Here is a 26529-nt window from a genome sequence, read left to right on the forward strand (position 1 = left end):
AAATGAATCCCTTGTGTTTAGTGGGCTTTCTGCCCCCCCGGGGGGGCAAATTGGGAAAGACTGTAATGATTGTGGGGGCATGGGCACGCCCGTTTTGGGCAGCCCCCACCCTTATTTTTATATGCTAAAAAAATCCCTGGTGTCTAGTGGGCTTTTTGCCCCCGGGGGGGGGCAGATTGGAGGCTACTGCCCCATCTGCTCCCCAGGGGGGCAAAAAGACTAAATGTTGCCAAATTGAATTGGGGGAGCAAAGGCCCTTGCCCAAGGGGCCGCTCTCCCCTCCCTGGTGTCTAGTGGGTGGATCCCTGCTTGGGGATCGCCTTCCTGTGGCGATCCCCAAGCAGGGATCCACTGGGGTACCATTGGAAAAGGGATATTCTCCCCTTTCCAATGATACCTCTCCCGTCTTTCTATGTGCTCACGGGGCTGAGATAGCCCCCTGAGCAGGTAGAAACTGAAACTGAAATGAGCCTAAAGGCTCATTTCAGTTTCGGTTTCACTGAAATGACGTCAGCGCGACGTGCACGCCGATCGTCATTTCAGGGAAACCAGGGGGGGGGCCTTGAGAGCTGGGGAAGCTTTACTCCAGCTCCCGAGGCTCTTTTGGAGTAAAGGGAATCCCTCTGGTGCCCGCACCAGAGGGATTTCCGAGGCGATGTGTCATGACGGCCTGGAGCCATCATGTGCACACACCCACCGTGTATACGATGGTGACAAAGCCAGAGGGGTTGAACAGCTCCAGACTACACCTATTAAGAAGTGGACTAGGGTGAGGCAACAGGTTCTATGGTTCACCCTTACCAACGGGGTACGAGCCTGTAATGGTCAGACACGATCAGATATAGAAGCATGTCACACGTTTAAGAGGGGGGAAGCTAAGTCCAGGATTGACTATATCTTGATCTTTGGCCAAACGTCAATGATATGGTCGTACTAATTTGGGATGATAGCGACCATAATGCTCTGGCACTTACATTGTCTGGCCTAGTACTCTTATATGGACAGTGATGGCATAAGATCGCCTCTGTAATTACTTCCAACAATAAAAGAGTGAAATGACCACAAATACTGACTGATCCAACTATTCTCCCAAAAATATACTCTGAGATAGTGCAGATTCTCCCCGACATGAGCAACACTGCTGCTAGCGCAGATGGCATTATGGTCACTTATCAGCAATTGACCTGTAAACTAAAACCATTCTTTAATAAACAGTGCAACCAAAATGTACTCACGCGTGCCCCATGGTACGATGAGGTTTGCAAGAAAGCCAAGGACGATTTAATAATGGCGATAAAGGGAAAATTACGTATAGATATTACAAATAGCAGGAAGCTGTATAAATCAGCACAAGATAAGGCAAAAAGGAATTGGCGCTCCCTCGTAGAAGCATCAAGGCAAAAGGAGAGCCAATTATTCAGGCATCCCCTGTCCAACAGGTCACCATAACAGAAAATGGAAACAGATTTCCATATAGAGCCCCATGTCTGGGAGGAATACTTTAAGCATCTTTATGCAGGTAAATGGGTTGACCCTAATTTAGGCTCACAGCTGAATTATCTAGAACATACACTAACCAATGAGACTGCCATTACAATAGAGGAAACCATCACAGCTATTCATTCTCCACAGAATGGGAAAGCCCCGGATTTAGATAAGCTTCCGGGAGACATGTATAAAGCAGTGCCTAAAAAATATGGGGACCACTGCTACAAATGGTTTTTAATGCCATTTTGTGCAGTGGTGAAATCCCGGTGTCCTAGAGAGGCGCTGAAATTATCCCAATCCACAAAAAGGGGAGACAAAGGGTCTGCTGCAAACTATAGGCCCATTAGCCTTATAGACGTCTCCCAAAAAATATTTTGTAAAATTATCTTAACCCGGATCCAAAATTGGATTGAGGAGAATAACATTCTATCAAATCTGCAGGCAGGATTTAGGGCTTCTACAAGCACTTTAGATCAACTCTTTAGATTTCTCCTGTTAATATGGAAGGAAGTGAACATTAGAAGAGGCCACTTGTATGTTGTGGACCTAAACACAGCTTTTTATTCAATAGAACGTACTCAACTTTGGACAGCCCAATGAGATCTAGGACTCCTACCATACCTACTCAATATTTTGATTGGCCTACACCATGACACCTATGCAAAGGTCAGGTGGAATCTTGATGGAAGTCTTTCAAATGATATATCTGTTCGTAAGGGAGTACGCCAAGGCTGTGTTCTCGCCCCAACATTATTTACCCTGTGCATAAACAGATTAATAGGTGAGCTGTATGATTGTGGAGGTGACCCCCCCAAAATTAGCGGGTAGTCCTGTGCCCTCCCTGTTTTTCGCAGATGATACGTTACTAATTGCTAGGACGCCAAAGGGGATTCAGAATGTTCTGAACAAATTTGCCAAAGCCTGTAAGGACAGGGGACTGGTAATTAACTGTTCTAAGACAAAGTATATGATGTGTAACCCCTACAAATCCCACCAGGGTAAACTGACACTGGGCTTGCAAACCCTGGAGCAGGTTAAGGCATTTGACTACCTAGTGATAGGCTGGTTTGGACTCCCCACATTGAAAAGAGTGCTCTGTCCCTCCAGTATGCCGACAGTGCAATAGTTGGGAGGGCTAGGGCTTCTCCATATCAACCGCTCTCCCCAATTCTGGAACTTCATAGGGCCAGATGTCTAGGAGCAGCCCTTTATGGGGCTGAGCTATGGGGGCTGGAGAATCTGAAGGACTTAGTCCTTACTTAGAATAAATTTATTAGGGCGATTCTTAATTTACCCGTGAACACAACCCTTTTGCCGTTAAGACTTGACCTTGGTCTTAAATCTACTAACAACTTTGCCAAAATTAAAGCTCTCTTGATCTGGGTAAGAATATGGACCAGTAACACACAGGTTCCAGTGAAGGAGGCCCTGGAAGAGCTACTGACCCCACAAACACAAACAGGCCGTGTTGTTCAATAAGATTAAGGAATGGTTTCTCAAACTAGGGCTCTGGCCCCTGTGGGAGGACCCGGGGTCTACTACGAAAAAAGTGGTCCCTCTCCTCAAAAACAAGCATTTGCAATGCAATAGGTCTAGCATTAGGAAAGTGTGAGCTATTTTTTTTAATATGTGTTGGCTTTGCAAATATATAAATTAATAGCATTGTTATTCACAAAGCCAATAGCTTACACTTTCCTAATGCGAGACCTATTGGCTATGGCAATGCTTGTTGGTAGCAAGCAAGGACAGTGCTGTTGTGGTGCTGAGTGATGCTGTTGTGGTGCTGAGTGATGATGTGTTTGGGCTGAGTGATGTGGTGGTGTATTAGATTGATGTGGTGGTGTATTAGATTGATGTGGTGGTGTCCCAGAGTGATGTGGTGATGTCCCTGAGTGATGTGGTGGTGTCCCTGAGTGATGTGGTGGTGTTCCTGAGTGATGATGTGGTGTTCCTGAGTGATGTGGTGGTGTCCGTGAGTGATGTGGTGGTGCCCCTGAGTGATGTGGTGGTGCCCCTGAGTGATGTGGTGGTGCCCCTGAGTGATGTGGTGATGTCCCTGAGTGATGTGGTGGTGTCCCTGAGTGATGTGGTGGTGTCTCTGAGTGATGTGGTGGTGTCCCTGAGTGATGTGGTGGTGTCCTAAAGTGATGTGGTGGTGTCCCAGAGTGATGTGGTGGTGTCCCTGAGTGATGTGGTAGTGTTGTGTGGCGTGCAGCAGTGTGAGGCGTGCAGCAGTGTGAGGCGTGCAGCAGTGTGCAGCATGCAGCAGTGTAAGTAATGCAGCAGTGTGCAGCAGTGTGTGGCGTGCAGCAGTGTGTGGCGTGCAGCAGTGTGTGGAGTGCAGCAGTGTGCAGCATGCAGCAGTGTAAGTAATGCAGCAGTGTGCAGCAGTGTGTGGCGTGCAGCAGTGTGTGGCGTGCAGCAGTGTGTGGCGTGCAGCAGTGTGAGGCGTGCAGCAGTGTGAGGCGTGCAGCAGTGTGTGGCGTGCAGCAGTGTGCCGCGTGCAGCAGTGTGAGCAATGCAGCAGCGTGCAGCAGTGTGAGGCGTGCAGCAGTGTGAGGCGTGCGGCAGTGTGAGTAATGCAGCAGCGTGCAGCAGTGTGTGGCGTGCAGCAGTGTGTGGCGAGCAGCTGTGTGCGGCGTGCAGCAGTGTGAGGCGTGCAGCAGTGTGAGGCGTGCAGCAGTGTGAGGCATGCAGCAGTATGAGGCGTGCAGCAGTGTGTGGCGTGCAGCAGTGTGAGGCGTGCAGCAGTGTGAGGTGTGCAGCATTGTGAAGTGTGCAGCAGTGTGAGGCGTGCAGCAGTGTGCAGCATGCAGCAGTGTGAGTAATGCAGCAGTGTGCAGCAGTGTGTGGCGTGCAGTAGTGTGAGGTGTGCAGCAGTGTGAGGTGTGCAGCATTGTGAAGTGTGCAGCAGTGTGAGGCGTGCAGCAGTGTGCAGCATGCAGCAGTGTGAGTAATGCAGCAGTGTACAGCAGTGTGAGGCGTGCAGCAGTGTGAGGCGTGCAGCAGTGTGTGGCGTGCAGCAGTGTGTGGCGTGCAGTAGTGTGCGGCATGCAGCAGTGTGAGTAATGCAGCAGCGTGCAGCAGTGTGAGGCGTGCAGCAGTGTGATGCGTGCAGCAGTGTGAGGCGTGCAGCAGTGTGAGGCGTGCAGCAGTGTGTGGCGTGCAGCAGTGTGCGGCGTACAGCAGTGTGAGTCCTGCAGCAGTGTGAGGCGTGCAGCAGTGTGAGGCATGCAGCAGTGTGAGGCATGCAGCAGTGTGAGGCGTGCAGCAGTGTGCAGCATGCAGCAGTGTGAGTAATGCAGCAGTGTGCAGCATGCAGCAGCGTGCAGCCGTGTGTGGCGTGCAGCAGTGTGAAGCGTGCAGCAGTGTGAGGCGTGCAGCAGTGTGAGGCGTGCAGCAGTGTGTTGTGTGCAGCAGTGTGTGGCATGCAGCAGTGTGTGGCGTGCAGCAGTGTGAGGCGTGCAGCAGTGTAAGGTGTGCAGCATTGTGTCATGCAGCAGTGTGCAGCATGCAGCAGTGTGAGTAATGCAGCAGTGTGCAGCAGTGTGTGGCGTGCAGCAGTGTGTGGCGTGCAGCAGTGTGCAGCATTCAGCAGTGTGAGGCGTGCAGCAGTGTGAGGCGTGTGTCAGTGTGCAGCATGCAGCAGTGTGAGTAATGCAGCAGTGTGAGGCGTGCAGCAGTGTGTGGCGAACAGCAGTGTGTGGCATGCAGCAGTGTGAGGCGTGCAGCAGTGTGAGGCATGCAGCAGTGCGAGGCGTGCAGCAGTGCGAGGCGTGCAGCAGTGCAAGGCGTGCAGCAGTGTGCAGCGTGCAGCAGTGTGCAGCGTGCAGCAGTGTGAGGCGTGCAGCAGTGTGATGTGTGCAGCAGTGTGAGGCGTGCAGCAGTGTGAGGTGTGCAGCAGTGTGAGATGTGCATGAGTGTAAGGTGTGCAGCAGTGTGAGGCGTGCAGAAGTGTGAGGCATGCAGTAGCGTGCAGCCTGCAGCAGTGGGAGTAATGCAGCAGTGTGCAGCAGTTTGAGGCTTGCAGCAGTGTGAGGCGTGCAGCAGTGTGAGGCGTGCAGCATTGTGTCGTGCAGCAGTGTGCAGCATGCAGCACTGTGAGTAATGCAGCAGTGTGCAGCAGTGTGTGGCGTGCAGCAGTGTGTGGCGTGCAGCAGTGTGAGGCGTGCAGCAGTTTGTGGCATGCAGCAGTGTGCGGCGTGCAGCAGTGTGAGTAATGCAGCAGCGTGCAGCAGTGTGAGGCATGCGGCAGTGTGAGTAATGCAGCAGTGTGCAGCAGTGTGTGGCGTGCAGCAGTGTGTGGCATGCAGCAGTGTGCGACATGCAGCAGTGTGCGACATGCAGCAGTGTGAGGCGTGCAGCAGTGTGAGGCCTGCAGCAGTGTGAGGCATGCAGCAGTGTGAGGCATGCAGCAGTGTGTGGCGTGCAGCATTCTGAGGTGTGCAGCAGTGTGAGGCGTGCAGCAGTTTGAGGCATGCAGCAGTGTGTAGCATTCAGCAGTGTGAGTATTGCAGCAGTGTGCAGCAGCAGTGTGAGGCGTGCAGCAGTGTGTCTTGCAGCAGTGTGCAGCATGCAGCAGTGTGAGTAATGCAGCAGTGTGCAGCAGTGTGTGACGTGCAGCAGTGTGTGGCGTGCAGCAGTGTGTGGCATGCAGCAGTGTGAGGCGTGCAGCAGTGTGAGGCATACAGCAGTGTGAGGAGTGCAGCAGTGTGAGGCATGCAGCAGTGTGAGGCGTGCAGCAGTGTGTGGCATGCAGCAGTGTGTGGAGTGCAGCAGTGTGTGGCGTACAGTAGTGTGCGGCGTGCAGCAGTGTGAGTAATGCAGCAGTGTTCAGCAGTGTTCAGCAGTGTGAGACGTGCGGCAGTGTGCAGCCTGCGGCAGTGTGAGTAATGCAGCAGCATGCAGCAATGTGAGTAATGCAGCAGTGTGCAGCAGTGTGAGGCGTGCAGCAGTGTGAGGTGTGCAGCAGGGTGAGGCGTGCAGCAGTGTGTGTCGTGCAGCAGTATGCAGCACGCAGCAGTGTGAGTAATGCAGCAGTCTGCAGCAGTGTGAGGCACGCAGCAGTGTGAGGTGTGCAGCAGTGTGAGGCGTGCAGCAGTGTGTGGCATGCAGCAGTGTGTGGCGTGCAGCAGTGTGTGGCGTGCAGCAGTGTGAGGCTTGCAGCAGTGTGAGGAGTGCAAAAGTGCGAGGCGTGCAGCAGTGTGAGGCGTGCAGCAGTGTGAGATGCGCAGCAGTGTGCAGCGTGCGGCGTGCAGCAGTTTGAGTAATGCAGCAGTGTGAGGCGTGCAGCAGTGTGAGGCGTGCAGCAGTGTGTGGTGTGCAGCAGTGTGAGGCGTGCAGCAGTGTGTGGCGTGCAGCAGTGTGTGGCGTGCAGCAGTGTGTGGCGTGCAGCAGTGTGCGGCGTGCAGCAGTGTCTTTTACACGCCCTGATGATGCTTTACGCATTTTTAAGTCAGATACCACAAGGTGGTTAGTATTTACAATCTCGAGATATCTGCTCTTTGCTTGGTGGAAGAGGTTTAAAATGATCAATAATGTATCTGTGAATATAATATGAATATGTATTCCACCTGGTTGTGGGGTCTCATATTGGTCGGAACAGAATTAAGAAGGCTCACAAGCACAGATTTTGTAGAATGTTCAAATTGTCTCTTTTTTTAAAATTATTTTTGGTACTTTTGAAAAAAAATGTATATCTCTAGGGACATGTGAAAGCTCGCTTTTTAAATCATACTTTTATGATGTAATGAATTGTAATATTGTATTGCTTTTTATAATTATGAATTTTTATGATGTAAATGATCATACTATTGATCGAATAAATAAATAAAATAAAAAATCGAATCAACAATATTGGGGAACAGAATATCAAGGACAGAATATCAAAAATAAAATATCAAAAGTTAAGTAAGTCTACAATTTCTACACCTAGCTACACATTATGTACCTATGAGGCACATACTTCTTTAAGGTACGTAGATGTGCAGTTAGAAATAGTAAATCTATACTTCTCTATATGCACTTACATTTCAATATTTAGTCTCTTCATAGTCTGTCCTCAATATTAGTATGCCATGATATTATGGTTGTTGATATTCAATTGTACAATCTGTGACTAATGTTGTAAAATGCTAACATTAGTATATGAATTGTGTTGCATATTCATTAAAATCTGTTACATATGCCAATTCTGTAAAACGAAGTTATATGATAAACATATGCAATTAATACTGAACATAACAAGCGTTTATCAACTGGAAATATGCATAATTAATCAAGTGCATTGGGGGCATATCCTGGAAGTGCAATGCAAGCCTTCCAATAGGAATTAAGGCATTTGCAGGTACTTAGAGCGACCATTTCATAACATTTCAAATAACCATTAGGAATAACTGTACATTAAAGCTGGGGAAGTGGGGGGGGGGAATTATCCTGTTATCTAGTTACCCATAATGTACCCTTTGTTCTCTCTGAGTTAACAATTTCATTCACTTCATTAATTTATGGGATAATGCACTTGCAAATGTACATCACAAAGATATTGCAAGTCCCTGGAGAGTTCTATGAACAAAGTGCCCTGTGCCCTTAGTAAGTCATGAAACTCTGAAGGAACGTGCACCATACTTAATGTACCCAGTGGAGGCTACGTGATCCCACATAATTTATGTGTCCCAAAGCTGCTAGCCTTCTGGGAACAGCCACTCATTTCTCACTCAGAGGCGGTTCCCAATAAATCTTTAAAGACTATGGGCCTCATTTATGAGGCCTTGCGTCACTTTTACGCCGCCGGTGCGTCACTTTTTGTGACGCACCAGTGGCGTAAAAAATGCGCCTTGTTGCGCCATATTTACAAAGTGACGCATCTAGGTAGATGCGTCACTTTGTAAACCCCTGCGCCACATTATACCTGCGCCAGGTATAATGTATGCAAGGGGGGGCGTATTGATGCAAGGAAGGGTCGTAGAAGTGACGCAGTGAAATCTATGTGATTTCACTGCGTCACTTTTAGGACGCCGTTGCAACAAAATCTTGCGCCTGCCTCACAGCAGGCGTAAGACTGACGCAGGCCCTTTTCACATGGGGCTTGCCCCATGTGAAAGGACGCATTGCTGGAGTTGCGTCACTTTTGTGACACACTCCAGCAATGCGTCACTTTTGCGCTTACAGATACGTAAGAAATACTGACGTATCTGTAACTCCTTGCGACATGATGCGTCATACATTAAATATTACGCATCAGGAATGTCGCAAGGAGTGACGCATCGCTGCTTTCACGCAGCGATGCGTCATTTCTCATAAATGAGGCCCTATATCTGGCTCTATCATCATAGGCTGTGCCCGGATCTGTCCTCTTAGGTACGCCCGGCTTCATCCTCCATAGAATGCACACACTCTGTCTGGAAAGGCTATTTCATGTGTGGCCTCAGAAACAGCTAGGAGATGGTGCAAAATATTCTTACTTACCAATGGGGTCCCTTATGGTTTAGTTATCCATTGTTCTTGTTTTTTGTTTTCATTTGTTTTAATTTGATGTGATAGTGACTTGCAGGCTGATTACTTTTCTTATGATTGCTTATGCATTAAGTGATTAGTATAAGGGACCTTCTGATTTGTTAATGTATCTTTGGGCTTTGTGATGGTTTTATGCCCTAATAACTATTGATAATAGTATATGAACACTTTTTCATTGATTTCAGGTCCAGGGATTTTTCAAGGGCATGAGCTTTCCTGTTCTAACGGTAGCTGTAAGTAACGCATTGATGTTTGGTTCCTACAGCAATGCTCTGCTTCTTCTTCGTGGGCAGGAGCAGGGAGACCACAGGTCCTGCCAAAGCAAAACCCATGTGTTCATAGCAGGATGCGTCTCTGGGCTAGTGCAAGTAAGTGTTTTTTTTCTATTTTACCTTTTCATGTATTTGGCTTTGTAATCTGATTGTTCGAGCATTGGACAGTGAGCAATTGGCTGTTTGCACAATGGAAGTTTTGACCACAGTGTCTTTTGCTATGCTGAAATCACACAAAAAACATTGAGAGTGCCAAGCTCAGTCCTGGAAATAGACTTACCCCCATGCTGGAAGGAGACGGATGTCAATAGGAACAATAACGTAGCTTCTTAATAAAATTGAGGGCAGCACATCTCATGGGCACTTGTGGGTTCCCTTAAAGTAAAAAAAAAACAAATGTGAAAACGGAATGAATATTCTGTGAGTGAGGCTGGAAAGTAAAAGATTCATGTTCCAATCACAATCGTGTTTAATTACTCGGCCAAACAATTATCCGTAGTAGTAGTGTTCGTAGTCTACAATTAGGTTGGTTGGGGTGTATGGACTTACTGCTTTGCAAAGAAAGCAAGGGATTACCACCTAAAGCTGCTTTTAGGGGTCGCTTGCAAGTACAGCCTATTACATTCTTGAATTTTAATCTTGATATTGCTTCAAAGAAACATGGGGTTGCTGTTCGAAGACCTTCTTCTCTTTATCTAGGTTTCAGGCTTGGAGAGTACGCATCACCTGCTTTGGACAGTCTACTTTGGACACATATCTTCTCCCTTTGGAGATGCCATTGTGTATGCCTCAGATTTCTCTGGTGATCTGGTAAACACTCAGTGACAACTGGCCTTAAATTTGGCACCTACATGCTTTGAGGCCAAGCGGCTAATAACAGGGTTCTCTCAGCAGATCCATCTGAGCTGCATCTCAGCAATTAGCGTATGAGCATGTGCAGGTCCCTGAGTTCTCCTTGAGATGGTCTAACTTGTATCTTCAGGCCAGGATGCTATTTCACTCCTGCCTCTTGAGAAACGCCCACTGTCATGGTCAACAATCAAGCCATCTTTCTAGGAGTGCTAGGAACTGCTCCTTTTATCATTTTTTGTGGGCAATATCTCAAAGCTTGGGCCTCTTTGAGTCCAGTGGAGGAGCAGTGCAGAGTTCATGTGCTAATAATCTTCAGCAGATTAATGGGCACAGTCTCAAGGATCTATCGCCGAGTTATCTGCACTTTATCGCAACCAAAGTTGCGATAAATTTATCTCCCCATTCACAAGCTGGTGCTAACAGCCCATATCACCAGTTTTCCTGCGATAGCAGCCCCAAAAAAACATCGCCACAAATTACCCCTGCAACTAACGCTAATGAGATGCAGAGTAGGCGTTCCCGAGCAAAAAGCAGCAACAACCCCACTTCGCAACATTCTCAACGACCAGCCAGATCGGCTATAAGATCACAAAGCATGCGATAAGGTGCGTTAGCAGCAGAAAACTAACACCTGCTCTTACCAGGTGTAAAGTCGGACGGCAACCGCCACCAGACAATGGAGCATAGCCCAGAGCCACACATGAAGAACTATAGATGCCCAGGAGCAACTGAACATGCAGCCCGGAGCCCCAATAGGGCAAGAACACCCACCACCACCCCCCCAGGAACCCCCCCCCCGGGCCCTACCCCGGATATCCCCCCCCTTTAGACAAAGATATTGCACATCAACTCTACGAAACCATGAACCACACAACTCGCCTGTAGTCACACAATCACAACACCTAACATACATGTGTGGTCAGAAAAAAGAGAATCATACATTCATGTCAGAATATCTAAATAATCAGTTTATTACAGTATAAACCCAAAACAACAATTCGGAAGAGTCATGTCATGTTTTCTCAGGACAGTCAGTAAGTCACAGCATGCAAGACAAAAACCTAGATAAGAAGGTGTGTCATGCACTCATCAAAGTACAGAGAGAGAGAGACAAAGAAGGAGAGAAAGAGGGAGGGAGAGAGGGAGAGAAAGAGAGAGAGGGAGATAGAGAGTGAGGGAGAAAGAGAGGGGGAGAAAAGGAGGAAGAAAGAGAGGGAGAGAGAGAGAGGGAGAGAGAAAGAGAGGGAGAGAAAGAGGGAGAGAGAAAGAGAGGGAGCGAGAGTGCTGACACTGCGGCCCAGGTCTCACTGCTTACCTGCTGCCTCCGGTGTGTCTCCAACCACGTGCCGGTACACATTGCAGTCCCCCAGGTCCCTCATCTGAAACAGTTACCAGAGACATGAATGGCAGAGTCCATACAGTAGCACACGCCATCATCGCTTGCCCGCCCCTGCGCACACAGGCTGATGCACCCCAGCCTCTCCCGCCACCGAGCGGTGATTGCCTTCCCCTGCGCAACAAGGCCTCACTGTTCACCTTCCGCCACCGGTGTGTCTCCAAGAGGGCCCGCCACGTGCCGGTGGGAGCTCCAAGTCCAGGGCCCGCAACCATGGCACCCTCCACATCATGCAGCCTGCACCACGGGCCACCAGGTCACACACTTGATTCTGGGTCTTGATTTCGCTATGGCAGAGACCATATCAGTGCACACAGCATCATCACAGGCTGCACACCCGCTCAGCTCTTGAGGTGCCACTAACTCTGTAAACCGCGAGGCGACGCCATGTGTCTGCCCGCTGTCTCAGGCCTACACTGATGTCCAGCAGGGCTCAGACTAATCCTACCAATCCGGACTTCCAGGATGGCGCATCATCGCAGGCTGCACACCCGCTCAGCACTTAGTGTGCCCCTACCTCAGTGCACCGAAAGACACTGTCTGGTGGCGGTGTGCCTGTGCCTGCCGCAGTGTATCTGGTGCCAAAAAAGTCTGGGCACCGCAAGCCATGGACCCTTTATGATTGAGTCTCGTGGTGCGGACACCATCATGTCACCCCCAGCACTGGGAAATGTGAGGTGGCAGGGCCCTAGGCCCTCATGCATAAATGATAACCACACGGAGACACCCAGTTACAGAGTGGAAATGGCATCCAGCACGTTACATTGTTGGCCCGTGGAGGGCCAGCCAGAGTCCTTCAGGGAATGACAAGTACATCAGAAGAGGAGTTCAGTCCGAGGTCTGATAGCTGTGTCATTGGTGACCAAACAGAATATGGCAGTCCTTGTCGAGGTCCAAGGTGAGTGCCGCAAAGTGCATCGAGGACAGTGGAAGGTGATGATGCAGAGGGCAGAACCAAGCAGAAAAAGGCTATATGGTGGAGATGTATGCTATTGCGTCCTTCTGACCATGGAGGCAGATTCACCTGCATCTTCGTCCTCTGGTGTTGCATGTGCCTGTATGTGGGTGGTGGAGTTCTGTCTCCAGCACTGTGTGGCAGTGACACCTCAGGGGCCGGAGATGGAATGTCCGCCGCACTGTGCGGCACTGACACATCAGGGGCCGGAGATGTGGATGGAGTGGAGCAGCAGCATGCATCAGCGCCAGGCCTTGTGGCAGCAATGCCATGAGGATGATCTTTAGGGCATTGAGGGACCCAGCTACCTTTTCTGGTGTGCAGCCATGGTAGCCACTCTTTCCACCAGAGTCCACTCCATGTTCTCCATGAGCCTCCGCATGAGTCCCAACTCCTGGGCGAGCACGCTGGAGCCACTCTGACTAGACAGTCGTTCTTGTCTCAAAGTCAGGACTCTGGCAATGTCAGCCATGGTTTGTTGGAGAGCATGGAGGGGACTGTGGGTGTCCATTGGGGACTGTGAGTGCCCCCTGATGGGACTTAAACACCCACGTATGGCATCTAGTTTGTCTGCCATGCGGTTGAACCCCACCTGCACCTGTTCAGCCAGCTTCTCCTGGCACCCCAACACACAGCGTTGGTAGGCCATGTGTTTGTCGTGGGGGTCCTGGGAGGCAGCTGTGGTGGTGGGTGCTGCCTGCTGTGTGTTCTGTGCAGGGGGTGGGTTCTGCTCGTAGCAGCTGGGCTGCCCTGCTCCTGGAAGTGGGCTGCGGAGGCTCTCCACTAGCTATTGGAGGGTGTCAGAGTCAAAGGTGTGGTGGTCCTCTTCGTCATCGGAGAAGAGAGGTTTGGGCTGCTCTGCAAGAGGTGTTGGATTTCCCCCTGCAATGTGAAGGGGAAATGTAGTTTTACATTGTGTTCACATGTGTTTTGCCGCATTGTACATGTTTACATTCAGACGGCATGACAGTGTACATTATGAGTGTTTGGGGGGAGCTGCCTATTTGATGCGGGACAGTGGGCATTTCAACAACATCACGGATGTGTGTTTGTACTTGTACATCCTCAGCTCACATTTCCCTGCTATGCCAAATGTGATTGGCCAGTTTCTGCACACAAGCGGCAGCAGTTGTGTCCTCTGTTCTGTTGTAGACGTGTTGCGGTTTGTACCACATTGTTGTCAATGTTGAAGTGCTCTGCATGTTATGTGTGTTTGCTGCATTTTGGGGGAGTTGCCCCTGCAGCTCTGATTTTGCTGCCCCTTATCCCTTTAATGCGGTGTGCCTTTGACTGCTGTGCTTATACAGTGCTGAGATGTTGCAAACTTGGGTACATCGGACTCTTGGTGGGAGGTGGGAATCTGGGGCATGGTTTGTCCGCAGATCTGTTGTTGACGTCAGGGGTTGTTTGTGCACGTAGATGTGTCAGAGTGTGACCTGCTCCTTTACGGATGTGGTCCACACTCAGCCCCCTCAGTACTGTGGCGTGCAACATTTCATGATATATTGACTGCAGTCATGCTTTTTGTCATGCAGTGTCACTTGCATTGTCAGTCTTGCTCACAGACACGCCGCTTTGATTGGTTTCACACATGTGCATGGGTTGGTTGTGAAATTAGTGATGTGTGGGAAGGGTCCCCTCTGGGCACATAGTCAACGGGGGCCTACTTGCTATTTCTAGGTGTGCTAGAGTGTGTCAAGGGGATCAGAGACATGCTCCAGGTCATTGAGGGTGTGCACTGTGCTCTACTTAGTTGAGCATGTGTGCCATTGTACCCATCTCCCTCGTCCCCCCAGTCCCTGATCATTACTCACCTTGTTGCTGTTGTGTCCGGTCATGTTGAGCAGTGTCTGAGCCCCCAACTCCTGCCATCGTCTCCCCACTGATGACTGTAGACACCATATCCTCCATCTCGTCCAGGTCCTCCTGTGGCGCTGGGCTCCCACCTCCAGTCTGCATTGCTGCCTTCCGGTTGTTTCTGAGTTTCTGCTTGGTTTTGCGCATCACATCATACCAGCACCTCTTGACCTCTTCCATTGTCCTCTTCAGCACTCCGACTTACACCTTGTCCACGATGGTCTGCCATATTCCATTTTTTGCTGCCAATGACACAATTGAGGTGACGAACAGTAGTTGATGGTGTTCTACCACCTCCGTTATCAGGATCCTGTATTCCTGCGGACTGAACCGCTTTTTCCTACTCTTCTTGTCCTTGCCCTTCCCTGACCCCGAGGTCCCAGGCTGGTCATCTGGGGGGCTTGTGGGGTTCTGCTTGCCCTCTGCACTTTCTCCAGCTGCCTCCATTGTGCTTCGCTGTTGTGTGGCTTTTGTATGTATTTTTTTCCCGACTTTTATAGTCTATTTTCCTGCATGGCGCTAGGCATTGCAGGCCTGTGGCAGGTTTTCGCTGATTTTTGTATCGCGTTTGGCGTCATCGCTACTATTTTCACATTTGTGTTTTGCATTTTTGCAGCGTTGCTTTGATTTTAACACGTTCATTTGACGCGTTATCGTGGGTCCATTGCATGGTACCGCCGTGTTGAGAATACCACGTTAACACAGTTATTTTCCCGCGATGGGAAGAGTTGCGTTAAGATACTGTTGCGGTAATTATCACACGTTCTTGAGAATATGCCCCTAAGATGGAGAGCTGTAGGATGGCTGACTCAGCCCTTGTGTTCCTTACAGTTCCCCTTGGCACACTCTTCTGGCTCCTTCCTAACCTCTCAAGGTGTTTCATAACTGATCTCCACCAAAGCCCCTTGCCCAAACCCAAACTGAATTTAACATTAGGGGACGTGGAATGAGCGCCTTAGTTGGTGGGAAGAAGGCAATAGTGAGAAACTCCTTTGTGCCTTTGGTGGTGGACATGATGGTACTGATACCTCCTTCTTGCTATGGTGTCGAGTGACAACTGAAAATACTTGTGGGTCTTATGATCAATGACCCATTCTGCACAGCAGGGGACCAGGACATTCAAGCTGCATCTGGGGCACTTCAGTGCAAGATGATACTATGCATCATGAACCAGACTATCAGGGGCGTAAGACAGGACCCTACAACCCTTGTGGAGCAGGGGGGCTCCAACCCTTCATGTGGCCCACTAATACTACAGGGGGACCAATTTCAGCTCAAGGCTAATGAATATCCATGAAATATTGGAGTCGCAGGGAACCCTCATCACATTCCCCGGGGGGGGCATCATTTTGCATTTCGCCACTGCAGATTATCATCCAATTCCTGCTCCGCACAGTGCTCTCTCACTCATTCCCTGTTCTGTAAGAGGTAGTAGAGGGATTTCAGCTGGCCCACCCACTATCCTTATGTTTATTGGGGAAAACACTAGTACCTCCAGCCATCACATTTGTTCACCATATTCAGTCTTGAGACAGTCAGGCTGAAAACAGCGCTCAGTGCTTGAAATCACATGACCACATGCTCACAAGGCAGAGAGATTATAATTTTCATAACAAAATGTACTCCTCCAAATTAGGTCTCGTATGAACTGCATACCCCAGAACCCCACAGAGAGTAACGCCACAATGAAAAGTGAGTGAGGTGACCTAGCTATATATTTCGGGAGACCGGTAAGGCATATAGGGGACTAACAATATATATTCTCTAGTTAGGTAAGGTAACTTTATTGTATATGGTTAATAAAAACCGTTGCAAAACAACATTACGGTGTGCTAAAACTGTTGCAAAACAACATTACAGGGTGCTAAAACAATCAGATTAAAACAGATTTGTCTAAATAGAAAACATTTACAAAAATAAATATTTCATATCACATATTACTTATTTAAATATCTAAAACCTAATAATAATCTAGACAGCAAAACAACAGCAACAATAGCTTGATGAGCCGTTTCATCCTATACTGTGACCAAAAACATTAAAACAGGTCATAAAAGTTTTTTATGGCGATTACTGCAACATCAAGAGAATAGCAGAAGCTTAATAAAACTTTTATATTAACAATAATAATAATAACATTTATATTAATAATAATAAAAAAAACGTTTCATCATATTCAATGAGTATAATTCGTTAAAACTGATCATTTTAAAATTGGTGTTTAATGCAGTTACCAGTATTACCCCAAATTGGATATTCTAATTACTGGCTTTCGCAAATCTCTTTTCCACGACATCATGATTTTCGTAGAGGCAATATTTAGGTGCAAGTTGTTCGGTCCAGGTGTGCAATGATTGCCTGCTTTCAGGAATGAATACCCCAGTCCATTTGACAACTTCCTCAACAGTGATCTCCCTTCAGCTACTAGGCGACCCTTACCAAAGTTGAATACTACATTTAGTGGTTAACCTGTTTTTATTCGAAGACTATTTTATGCCAATTTTAGTATTCTGTAGTATTCTTTTTGGGAAGGCCAGTACATGAAGACTACTGGTATGTGAGTGATACTTCTTGAACACTAACAGAATACTAAGCAAATACTTATTTGCTAAACGTATAGTCTTCATTTACAATGCAGAACATTTGGTGAATACAAACAATTTGAAAACTACTGGACTACTATTAACATTCTACTCAAGCTGCATGCTGAATCGTAGCAGATTGTGAACCTTAGTTATATTAAAAAGATGTATGTCCAAAGTTGTGTCCAAACGGTTAAAGCTAAACCGAACGGTATGGCTAGGTTAATAATATATCACAATATTAACAAATAAACAGGTACAATAGCAGATACTTCCCAAATACACATGCATAGGTGGGAGGATCTCACAACTTCCTCAATTAATATATTACTATGAATTAATGGTCAAAGTATTCCAGCACTTATGACCATTTGTTCATATGACTATTTGGTTTATTTTTAACAGTCCAAAGATTACAATAAAGTAAAAGTATATCGGTTTTTATCAGTAACACAATGAACAATCTCCACATACAATGACTGAGATGCATAGAAGCCCACCTTTATTTGTCAATGAAAACTCTTTAAACTAAATGGTTAGCAGAAAGTTAATTTTAAAAATGTATTGAAAATGTACTTAAAAAAACATTTGGTAAAAGTAAACACATTGCATTACGGGTGCCCTGGTAATTACTGGTTTACATAGCTGACGATCAACACTTTGCTTGGATTAAATCCTTGGTGGAGCCAGGTCGTTTTTATGCTAGGCCCCCAAATCTAAAACATGTGAAGTTGTTTTTTAAAATAATTGCATAACATGATTCAAAGAAAATGTGCCTATGCTGGACAGTATAGTTATTTAAAATCATCCATGCATGCAGATGTTTAGATAGGAGATCTTGATGCTGTGTTCTTGATTGCCACTGCATAGTTTTATTTAACAATGTTTTTAAATTCTTGAAATGAGCCAAGCAAAATGCGCAAGTCTCTTATTTGTAAAGAATCTAAAGCTACCTCCAAATACTTTCCATAAGATATTGCATTTTTTACTCTGGTTATTTCCAACCAAATTTCATAATCAAGATTATTGGTTTTTGCAGCTTTCAATGTAATGCATGTTTTAATAGATGTCTTTAAACGTGCAGCTTCCTGGCCTTTTATACCGAATTCCAAGCAGATTTGGGCAGGTGAAGTGTTTCTTGGATGGTGAAAGACTTGCCCATAAATGTTGGGGGTGATCATGTCCAAAACATTTGCCCTTTTGCCACAGAATACTTTGCAGCTATAGGTGAGGGTTGGCTGCAGCTTGGCAGGTATTATTTTAGCAATTGGCTCCAGCGCCATTCCTCTCAAGGACCTGTTAAAGGAAAAAAAGGACGTCAGCATGGCATTAGCTTTCGATTTTATAGCCTGCTTGTGGGCTTGCAGGTTTCCTTGATTATTGACAATAGCTCCATGGTATACTTATATTCTAATACTTTTCCTAATGAGTCGGCATTGATGTTCCATTTACCTTCTGTCTTCTTCTTCTTGTCAACAACAAGAATTTTTTTTTTCCAGATTGATTTCCATTTTATTTCTCACAGAAAACTCCTCTAATTTTGCAAGTAGTCTTTGTATTCCAACCCTACTTTTACTAAGCAGTAGAACGTCATCAGGGTATACTAATAGACAGGATAACAAATCTCCTCCCAAGTTTAGAGAATGTCGGGGGTCACTAGAGAGCCCGATGCAAGATGGCAGGACAATAGTGCTGCTCTGCTGGCCGGAAAGAACATCAATTAAATATCTGCGGATATGAGAGGCATCTGTGCTTGACTGAGACATGTAACGCATGTGTAAGTGGTAAAACAGAAGCGAGACGTGTGGCTTCCCGAAAAAACAAAATGGCGGCGAGCAGCAAGGTAGCAACCCTCCCGTGAGAGTAGGAGTCACAGAGCGAGGAGTCTCCGCTATGTCCCCCGCTGATGTACAGATATAGAGAGAAGGGCACAAAGGACCCTAGCTGCACGCTGTTGGATTCCACCCAGCCCGAGCACTGCAGGAACGAAGCATGCACCAGTCCCCTTCTCCTGCCCACTAGCCACTCACAGGATAACCTCTATGAGTGAGCCAATGAACCTGAAAAGAGGGTGGTATTGTAAGACCCACCAGGTCTTCCATCCTTATAGGACACAGCTCCCTCCTCCACGCTTCTGCACCTATGTAAAACAAGAAAACAACACACCCCACATAAGTATGAACTCCACCCTACACTGTCCCAACTCCAGTGACCATGTCATGCCATAACATACATCAGATCTCTTACCAGTGGGTAGCGCAGGCTTTGCTTCGTGAAGGTATTGGCCACAAGAAAAATAACGAATAAGCAGTAGGTAGACCAAGACAGCAACTCTTGAATCATCAGGCCATTATGGATGTGTCCTTCGTTGCATAACGTTTTTCGTTATCTTTATGCAAGGGGAAAAAGGACTAGGACAGTTACCAAAAAAACCCCTTGGTGTTCTAAAACAGGGAACAGGAATCAATTGCCGGCGCTAAAACGCACCCGGGAATCCCAGCGTTCAAAAAAGCCCTTCGCGGAATGACCCAAAGCGTCACTTCCGCCCTAACGATGTGGAACACTGTCTAAGCGGAATCGCGCTAAAGACAGCAAACACGCCAGGAACCCCTAGCGTACTACACAGAAATCAGGGCAAAAAAGAACACGTAAACCTGGCGAACGGGAGCCCCCGAACCCCAAAAAACGAACACTGGGAAAAGAAGCGGGAGGGACGTGAAACGCTAATAAATAATAAGAACACCTATCTAACTACACAAGGAGATGGGGGCAAGAGCAAGGGCAAGGGAAGGGAAGGGAATAACACGGGCAAAAAACGCTCTTCTCACAAGCCCATGAGAAGAGCAGAATCAAAATCTCCAAAGCAGCAAGGAATACTTTCAGCCAGCAACAACGATCAGGAAGCAGGATACCAGAATCCATCAATGGCAATAACAAGCAAAGAGACAAAGGTAGGACAAACCTTTATTCACTGCCCACAGGTCATGTGATGTCATTACATGGTCAGAAAGAGAGGACTAGCCCCGAATCCTAACACACGCCAATAACGTAGGCAAGTGACACGCGATACAGGCAGTGGATTCCTGAGCGCTGTACAATACTGCTGACCAACGCTGGAAACTGCGTGGGGAGGCTCTGGGATGTCTGTTCATGTGATCGCCCATGCGAAAATATAATGGACCGTTTCTCTGTTAGAGACACTCTTACACAAATACTAAACCTGCTGGAGAACATGGCACCCGTTTCTTAACAGACTTCGCCCTGTTAAAGGCATGACGCATGGCCAAGTAAAGCGGCGCTAAAATATGCAGTTAGGTCATACAAATGAGATAGAAAGCGGTATATCTACACAGTGATCACTATGCTACCACTGAGGCCCACGCTGTGCGGCCGGCTCTCATGGAGGGGTGCGTTACTGACTGTGAATGGCTGCATACAGAAAGACAATGAGCAAGTAGGATAAAATGCCTATCCTGCAAATATATTTAACAAACGGGCAAACGTAACTCTGCAACTAAGGGCTTGTACTTGTAGCAGCGGCATTAACAGATGGGAATGTACTTTGGGCCACAATCAAACAACGAACATTGCAGGGGTGAAGCCTACAACCCTCAGAGAATGCTGCCCAGCTGGGAGGTAGACGTGTAGAGATGAAGTGAGTAATGCATACCCATATCTAACCGTGGGCCTTAAATTGCATACGCAGTGCAACCCCTCAGTGCTACGTTTACGTGTGGCACCCTCCTTACTGAGATTAGCGGAAGCTGAAGGTGGTCAGCCACCTAGGTGCGGAGGGCCGCTATTCAGTTTACAAAGAGTCATTGGGCCTACTTAGTAAACAAAACTGCTAACACTTAACGATAGCCCTGCCCTATATGTGTGAAGGCACTCTAGTGCACACAAAGTCTACCAAACATACTGAAGAGCATATCAGTCACACTCGGCACTTGCTCCTCACAGAGTTGCATGCTACGCCACAGAACGCAGGGAGGCACTAAAGTAAGGGACGTACAAGATACAGTGACCCCCGATCGCAGCAGCGAATTGCAGATCTGGTGAAAGCTCACCAATGGGTGAGCATGGGCAAAACCGGCAAACAGCAAACCAAATTACCCTTTGAACCTTGCAGGACCTCAGACTCACTGGTGTGAATGCTGACACAGAACAAGAGATGGAGCAAACTAACGAAGCCAAAATAGAGGCTGCATTAACAGCTATTCACCAAAGCCTGCAAACCATAGATGGGAAAATTGACACATTAACTCCATGCGTGCGGCGCATTTTCCCGCCGTACGCTGAAGTTTTAAAAAACCCACGGTTCATGACGAGCTCAGCTCGTCATGAGTGTACAAGAGGTGTACCTCATGACGAGCTGAGCTCGTCATGAGCGTCGAAGGGGTTAACGATCTGAATTGACTACCAAACTAGATAAAGAAGGCAAACGTCTAGACAATGTGGAACAATGAGTCTCCTCGGTCGAAGATGAATCCAATGCAACAGTGCGAAAATGCAGCGATATGGAAAAAATCCTGGAGGCAATAAAAGCAAAGAATGAAGACCTAAAAGCTAGATCACGACAAAAAATCTGTGTATCATTGGAATGCCTGAAAGTACCAACATAGGCCGCCTTGAGGATTACATCTAAAAAAATGTTAAAAGAAATATTTGGGGCAGAACACTTCTCTCCCATGCTCAAAGTAGAAAGGGTGTACAGATCTCTTGCCCCAAGGCCGCCACCGATCAAAATTCTAAACTACAGAGACCGAGATACGGCAGTACGACTGGCGAGGGAGAAGCAGCAGATCATCTATAATGAATGCGAGATATCGTTTTACCCAGACTTCACAATCTCAGTCCAAATGGCGCACAAGGACTTTGGCCCTGTAAAGAGAAAACTGCGTGAAATGGAAATCACCTTGCAATGCTATATCCTGCAAGGCTACGTGTTATGTATGAAGGCAAAACGAGGTTTTTGGCAACACCAAAGCAGGCTCAGGCCTTCCTTAAGCAAGGGAGATTGAAACAATCAAACTCCGGAAGATCTCCATCACCTGCACACTCGGGGTCATAGGACAAGGGTCATATCTATATGAGGGATACACTTCTTGTCGCAGTACATTATTATATATGAAACTATGCCCTAATAGGTAAAGATCCTACCACCGGAACTCTGTTCAATGGATTCAAAAGTCTTGCTCAAAAATCATTCCTCGGAACAATGCACTCATTAATATGGCAATCTGTAACCACGCAGCTCACCTTACCTTCTAGCTAACCACCCAGATACGGGAAATGCAGGTACCAGTGGTATGTTACACTTCGCATTACAAGATTATGCTTTGGAATGATGTAATTCATGACAGATATATCAACATGCAAAGTATGGTTGCGGTTGCACATGTTACCTCGCATGTCATAAGATCTCCATAGTTGCTATGGTATTCTGGCCACATCGGCCTGGCGGATGGTAGGACGCAAATCTGGACACCCCTAACGGGTACTCCACAACGAAGTTAAGATGTTGCTAGCAGTTCAGTTATGGGTCTGTCTTTGGCATGTTTAGGATGCTAAAATGGGTGGGAGGAAATGCGGGTTGTATGATTTTTCGCAGGCATGTCATATTCTTGTGGTTGTTGGAACACTCACACAAGTACACAGCTTACACTGTCCTATCTGCAACTGAAAGGCACTTATAGACTATAGGGATGCGAACACAATATTAGTTAGAACTAAGCACCACAACAGGACTAATGTGCAATAGAAATAACGCATCTCCAATAGGTTTACTCACCTGGAACGTTGGAGGGCTCAAAAATCCTACAAAGTTTAGGCAAGTACTATCGTACCTGGATCGCAATCAAATAGGAATAGCACTACTTCAAGAGACACACTTAACTAAATAGAAAGCAGACGGGATAGGAAAATGCTGGGCAGAGCTGGTGATCACATCTTCATACTGCTCATATGCCAGGGGAGTCATCATCCTAATAACAAAAGGAGTACTGTTCACAGTAGAAAAGACAATAACAGATACGCAAGGAAGATACAGGATAATTACTGGAATATTAAGAGGTCAGAAGAAAGGACTGATTAACACATATGGTCCAAATGTAGACAACCCTGAATTTTATGTATCCATATGGAGAAAATTGCGGGGGCTACCAGAAATGGAATTGATATGGGGTGGTGACTTAAATGTTGCATTGGACGCGACCCAAGATAGATCAAACACAACAATAGAGCACCATCAGCGAGCAGCCGCAGCTATACTAAATGTAATGTCGGAATTTAGTATGCATGATATATGCCGAATGAGTAATCCACACACCAACGAAAGTCCTCACACATCTTCAGTACACGGGAGCAGGTCTAGACTTTATTATTTGGTAATGACGGATATAGCAGGTACATGGACACTGGAGGTTATGCACCTCCCAAAAACACTCTCAGACCACAAACCAGTCCTAGCTCTGGATATCCCGACTTAGCGCCAGGATGCCCTTGGTGGTGACAGGTTTTGCGCTATATAAGTATACCACAATACAATGCCCCGCCACCATATGTATGCAGGTTTAACGCTAAAGCTCTAATAGACCTAATAATTAACAACACTATTAAAACCGCAGTGAGAGATTTTTCAATATGAACGAAAACTCAGTAGAAAGTGCGAGTGTGCTATGGGAGGCATTCAAGGTGACATTAAGAGGGATATGTATCAGTACTAATGCAGGGATATTAAAAGATATACGCACACAGTTAAAAAGAGCGAAAACACTATTAAGAAATTAGAAGCAGAATATGAAAGCACTCACAATGCAGACATCTTGGGAAACAGTAGAGAGGAACTAACCAACTACACAAACTTGGCCGACAGTGAACTGAAATACCTGATGCATCGACACGCGGCTAGAGTGATGGGTGAAGGCGGAAGACCCGGTTGCATATTAGCACAAAAAGTGCGGGTTGAACATAAGCAGCAGACTATCCTAAAAATTGTAGACACAAAAGGTAAATCGCATTATGATTCTGAAGACATACTGGGGACATTCATGGAGACATATGGCACACTAATACAGCGGACATGCAAGAAATTACAGAGTATTTAGCAGACATAGTGCTTGCATGGCTCTCGGACGGCCAACAGGAATACTTTGCACAACCAATTACAGGTGAAGAAATACAAGATGCCATAAAACCCTTACCTAATGGCAAAACTCCTGGCCCAGATGTCTTTACGGGAGAATTCTATAAGGAATGTGCAGAACTGCTTGATTCCTACATCGCTAAAATGTCTGAGGACTCTTATAATCAGCAGATTCTCCCACCAACGTATGCGAAGCATTATTAGTGGCATTATTGAAACCAGACAAGGATCCGGAACAAAGCGACTCATATAGGCCGTAATCAATATCAATGCCAAAATACTAGCCAAGATTATAGCTGCTAGGTTGCAACCACTCATGCAAGTCATTGTGTTGCCTGATCAATCTGGTTTCATACCGACGAGATCAACAGCACATAATTTACATACCATATTAGCGCTCCTACACCAGCTAAACCCCAAGCTAGAAGCCTCCGCTGTGCTGCTGGACGTAGCTAAAGTGTTTGATTCAGTGGAGTGGACATATTTATTTGTTATACTGCAAAGAATAGGACTACCACCTATCCTATTAAACTGGATCAAGCTCCTCTATACAAAACCTACAGCACGAATTAAAGTAAACAGGCATATATCGGACGTCATACATATACAGAGAGGGACACAACAAGGATGTCCATTATCTCCCTTACTGTTTTCCATAGCGCTTGAACCCCTAGCATGCAAAATAAGACAACAAAATGCACACACAGCGCTGAAGTTTCATCTACACCCCATAGGTATCTCAGTGTATGTGGATGACATGGTATTATATATACGTGACCCTCGCGTCAATCTGTCACCCGTAGTGAGAGAATATAATAAATTTGGGAGGCAATCTGGACTGCAAATCAATTGGGTTAGATTGGCAGTTCTTCCACTGACAGAGATCAAAAAGCAACATCATATGCTGGAGGAACCAATTAAAATGTTTAGGAATATGGATACATAGGAATATAGAAACGCTACTAAGAGCCAACAACGAGGCTGCAATAGATAAACTTGAAACACAAATCAGCAGATGGATTACTTTACCATAATCTCTAGCAGAGAGGATATCTCTCATAAAGATGGTAATAATAACCAAATTTCTGTACTTAATCACTAACATTCCCATAACCCCACCAGCCCCAATCTTCTGGAGATTGAATGCGAACCTTAATAGACTAATATGGGCAGGAAAACAGGCACGCATAGGATTACAAACACTGACCTTGCCATACATGCCCAGGGGTTTCACACTGTATTATACTATATATTACTATATTATTTATGTGCATAGGCACAATATGCACACTATTGGTACCACCCGGTATGGTATATGCCACATCTGGTGGTAGAGGATGGAGACGCCAATCCCATCTCACTTTGCAGCATAATATACCACCATAGATCCCACATATTCAAAAATGAAATTAATACAATACAAACAACGTCCTCGGCATGGCAACAAATGGGCTGCATGGCCAATAAGTCCCTGCTGTTTGCACCTAGTATGCCACTAAATCAACATCCATTACTTTCTATAACACAAGATGAAGGCAGTATGGACCTGTTGCAGCAAGTGCGCCTAGTGTTAATGGGAGATTTATATAATAATGGTGTATTCCTTGCTTCTGATGATCTTTCATACATGAGTAACCATACGCTATTGTTCAGATTCACGTATCATATAATCTGTGAGGCTATTAAGAAGCTATATCCAACCTGCCCAAATGAGCCACCCTCTCTAGCACCGTTACAAATGATAATAACCAACCCTGACAACACTCCTATAGTAACAAAATTGTAGAGGGCCATTCAGGCTGAATTGGGCGTAGGGACAAGCAAGGCGCATGAGAGATGGAATGCAGTACTGGACACCCCACTGGAAGCAGAGGAATGGCAATCTTGCTGTGTATTAACGGAAATGTTGACTCCCAATGGTAACTTATGTATTATCTACTATAAGTACATACATCAAGCATATCACACACCACTTAAGCTGCAGAAATATGGTTTACGTGAAGAAGCCAAATGTAGCAGGTATGGGGCAGGCGATGCAGATTTTGTGGAGCTTGCATGGTACTGTGTTAAAGTCAGTGAGTATTGGGAACGTGTAGTGCAACTGTTAGGGGACTTGTTGAATTGTAATGTGGAATGCTCAATGAAACTCTGTTTATTGAGTTGTTTGAAGCACTTGAAATCCATCAAGAAGAAATTTGCTGCTATAGCATTACTACTTGCAAAGAGAAGAGTTTCAATGCATTGGGACAGTAGAAAATCTCCCACAGTTGAACGCTGGATAATGGACTTGATATACTGTAGAGACAATTTTCTCTTATATGCAGAATAGCTGCCATTGGCTTCCAAGACTACAAAAGTTTGGGAACCATTGACAAGCTACTGAAGAGCCCATCCTGATATGCTAAAGGGAGCTATGATGGGAAGACATGTGTTCTAGGTGTGTCCAAATACACTAACTGTCGGAATAT

The 26529-nt window shown here is 46.5% G+C and overlaps 1 protein-coding gene across 1 annotated transcript in view; it reads left to right on the forward strand.

Annotated features, from left to right (window-relative positions):
* LOC144783267 (solute carrier family 25 member 45-like) overlaps window positions 1–26529 on the forward strand; it is a 160742-nt gene that overhangs the window by 99431 nt on the left and 34782 nt on the right. The window contains exon 3 of the mRNA XM_078662333.1: window positions 9189–9371. Within this exon, the coding sequence (XP_078518459.1) occupies window positions 9189–9371 (183 nt within the window). The remainder of the gene's footprint in view (window positions 1–9188; window positions 9372–26529) is intronic.

This window comes from Lissotriton helveticus, chromosome 9 (assembly GCF_964261635.1).
Source record: "Lissotriton helveticus chromosome 9, aLisHel1.1, whole genome shotgun sequence".
NCBI classification, from domain to species: domain Eukaryota; kingdom Metazoa; phylum Chordata; class Amphibia; order Caudata; family Salamandridae; genus Lissotriton; species Lissotriton helveticus.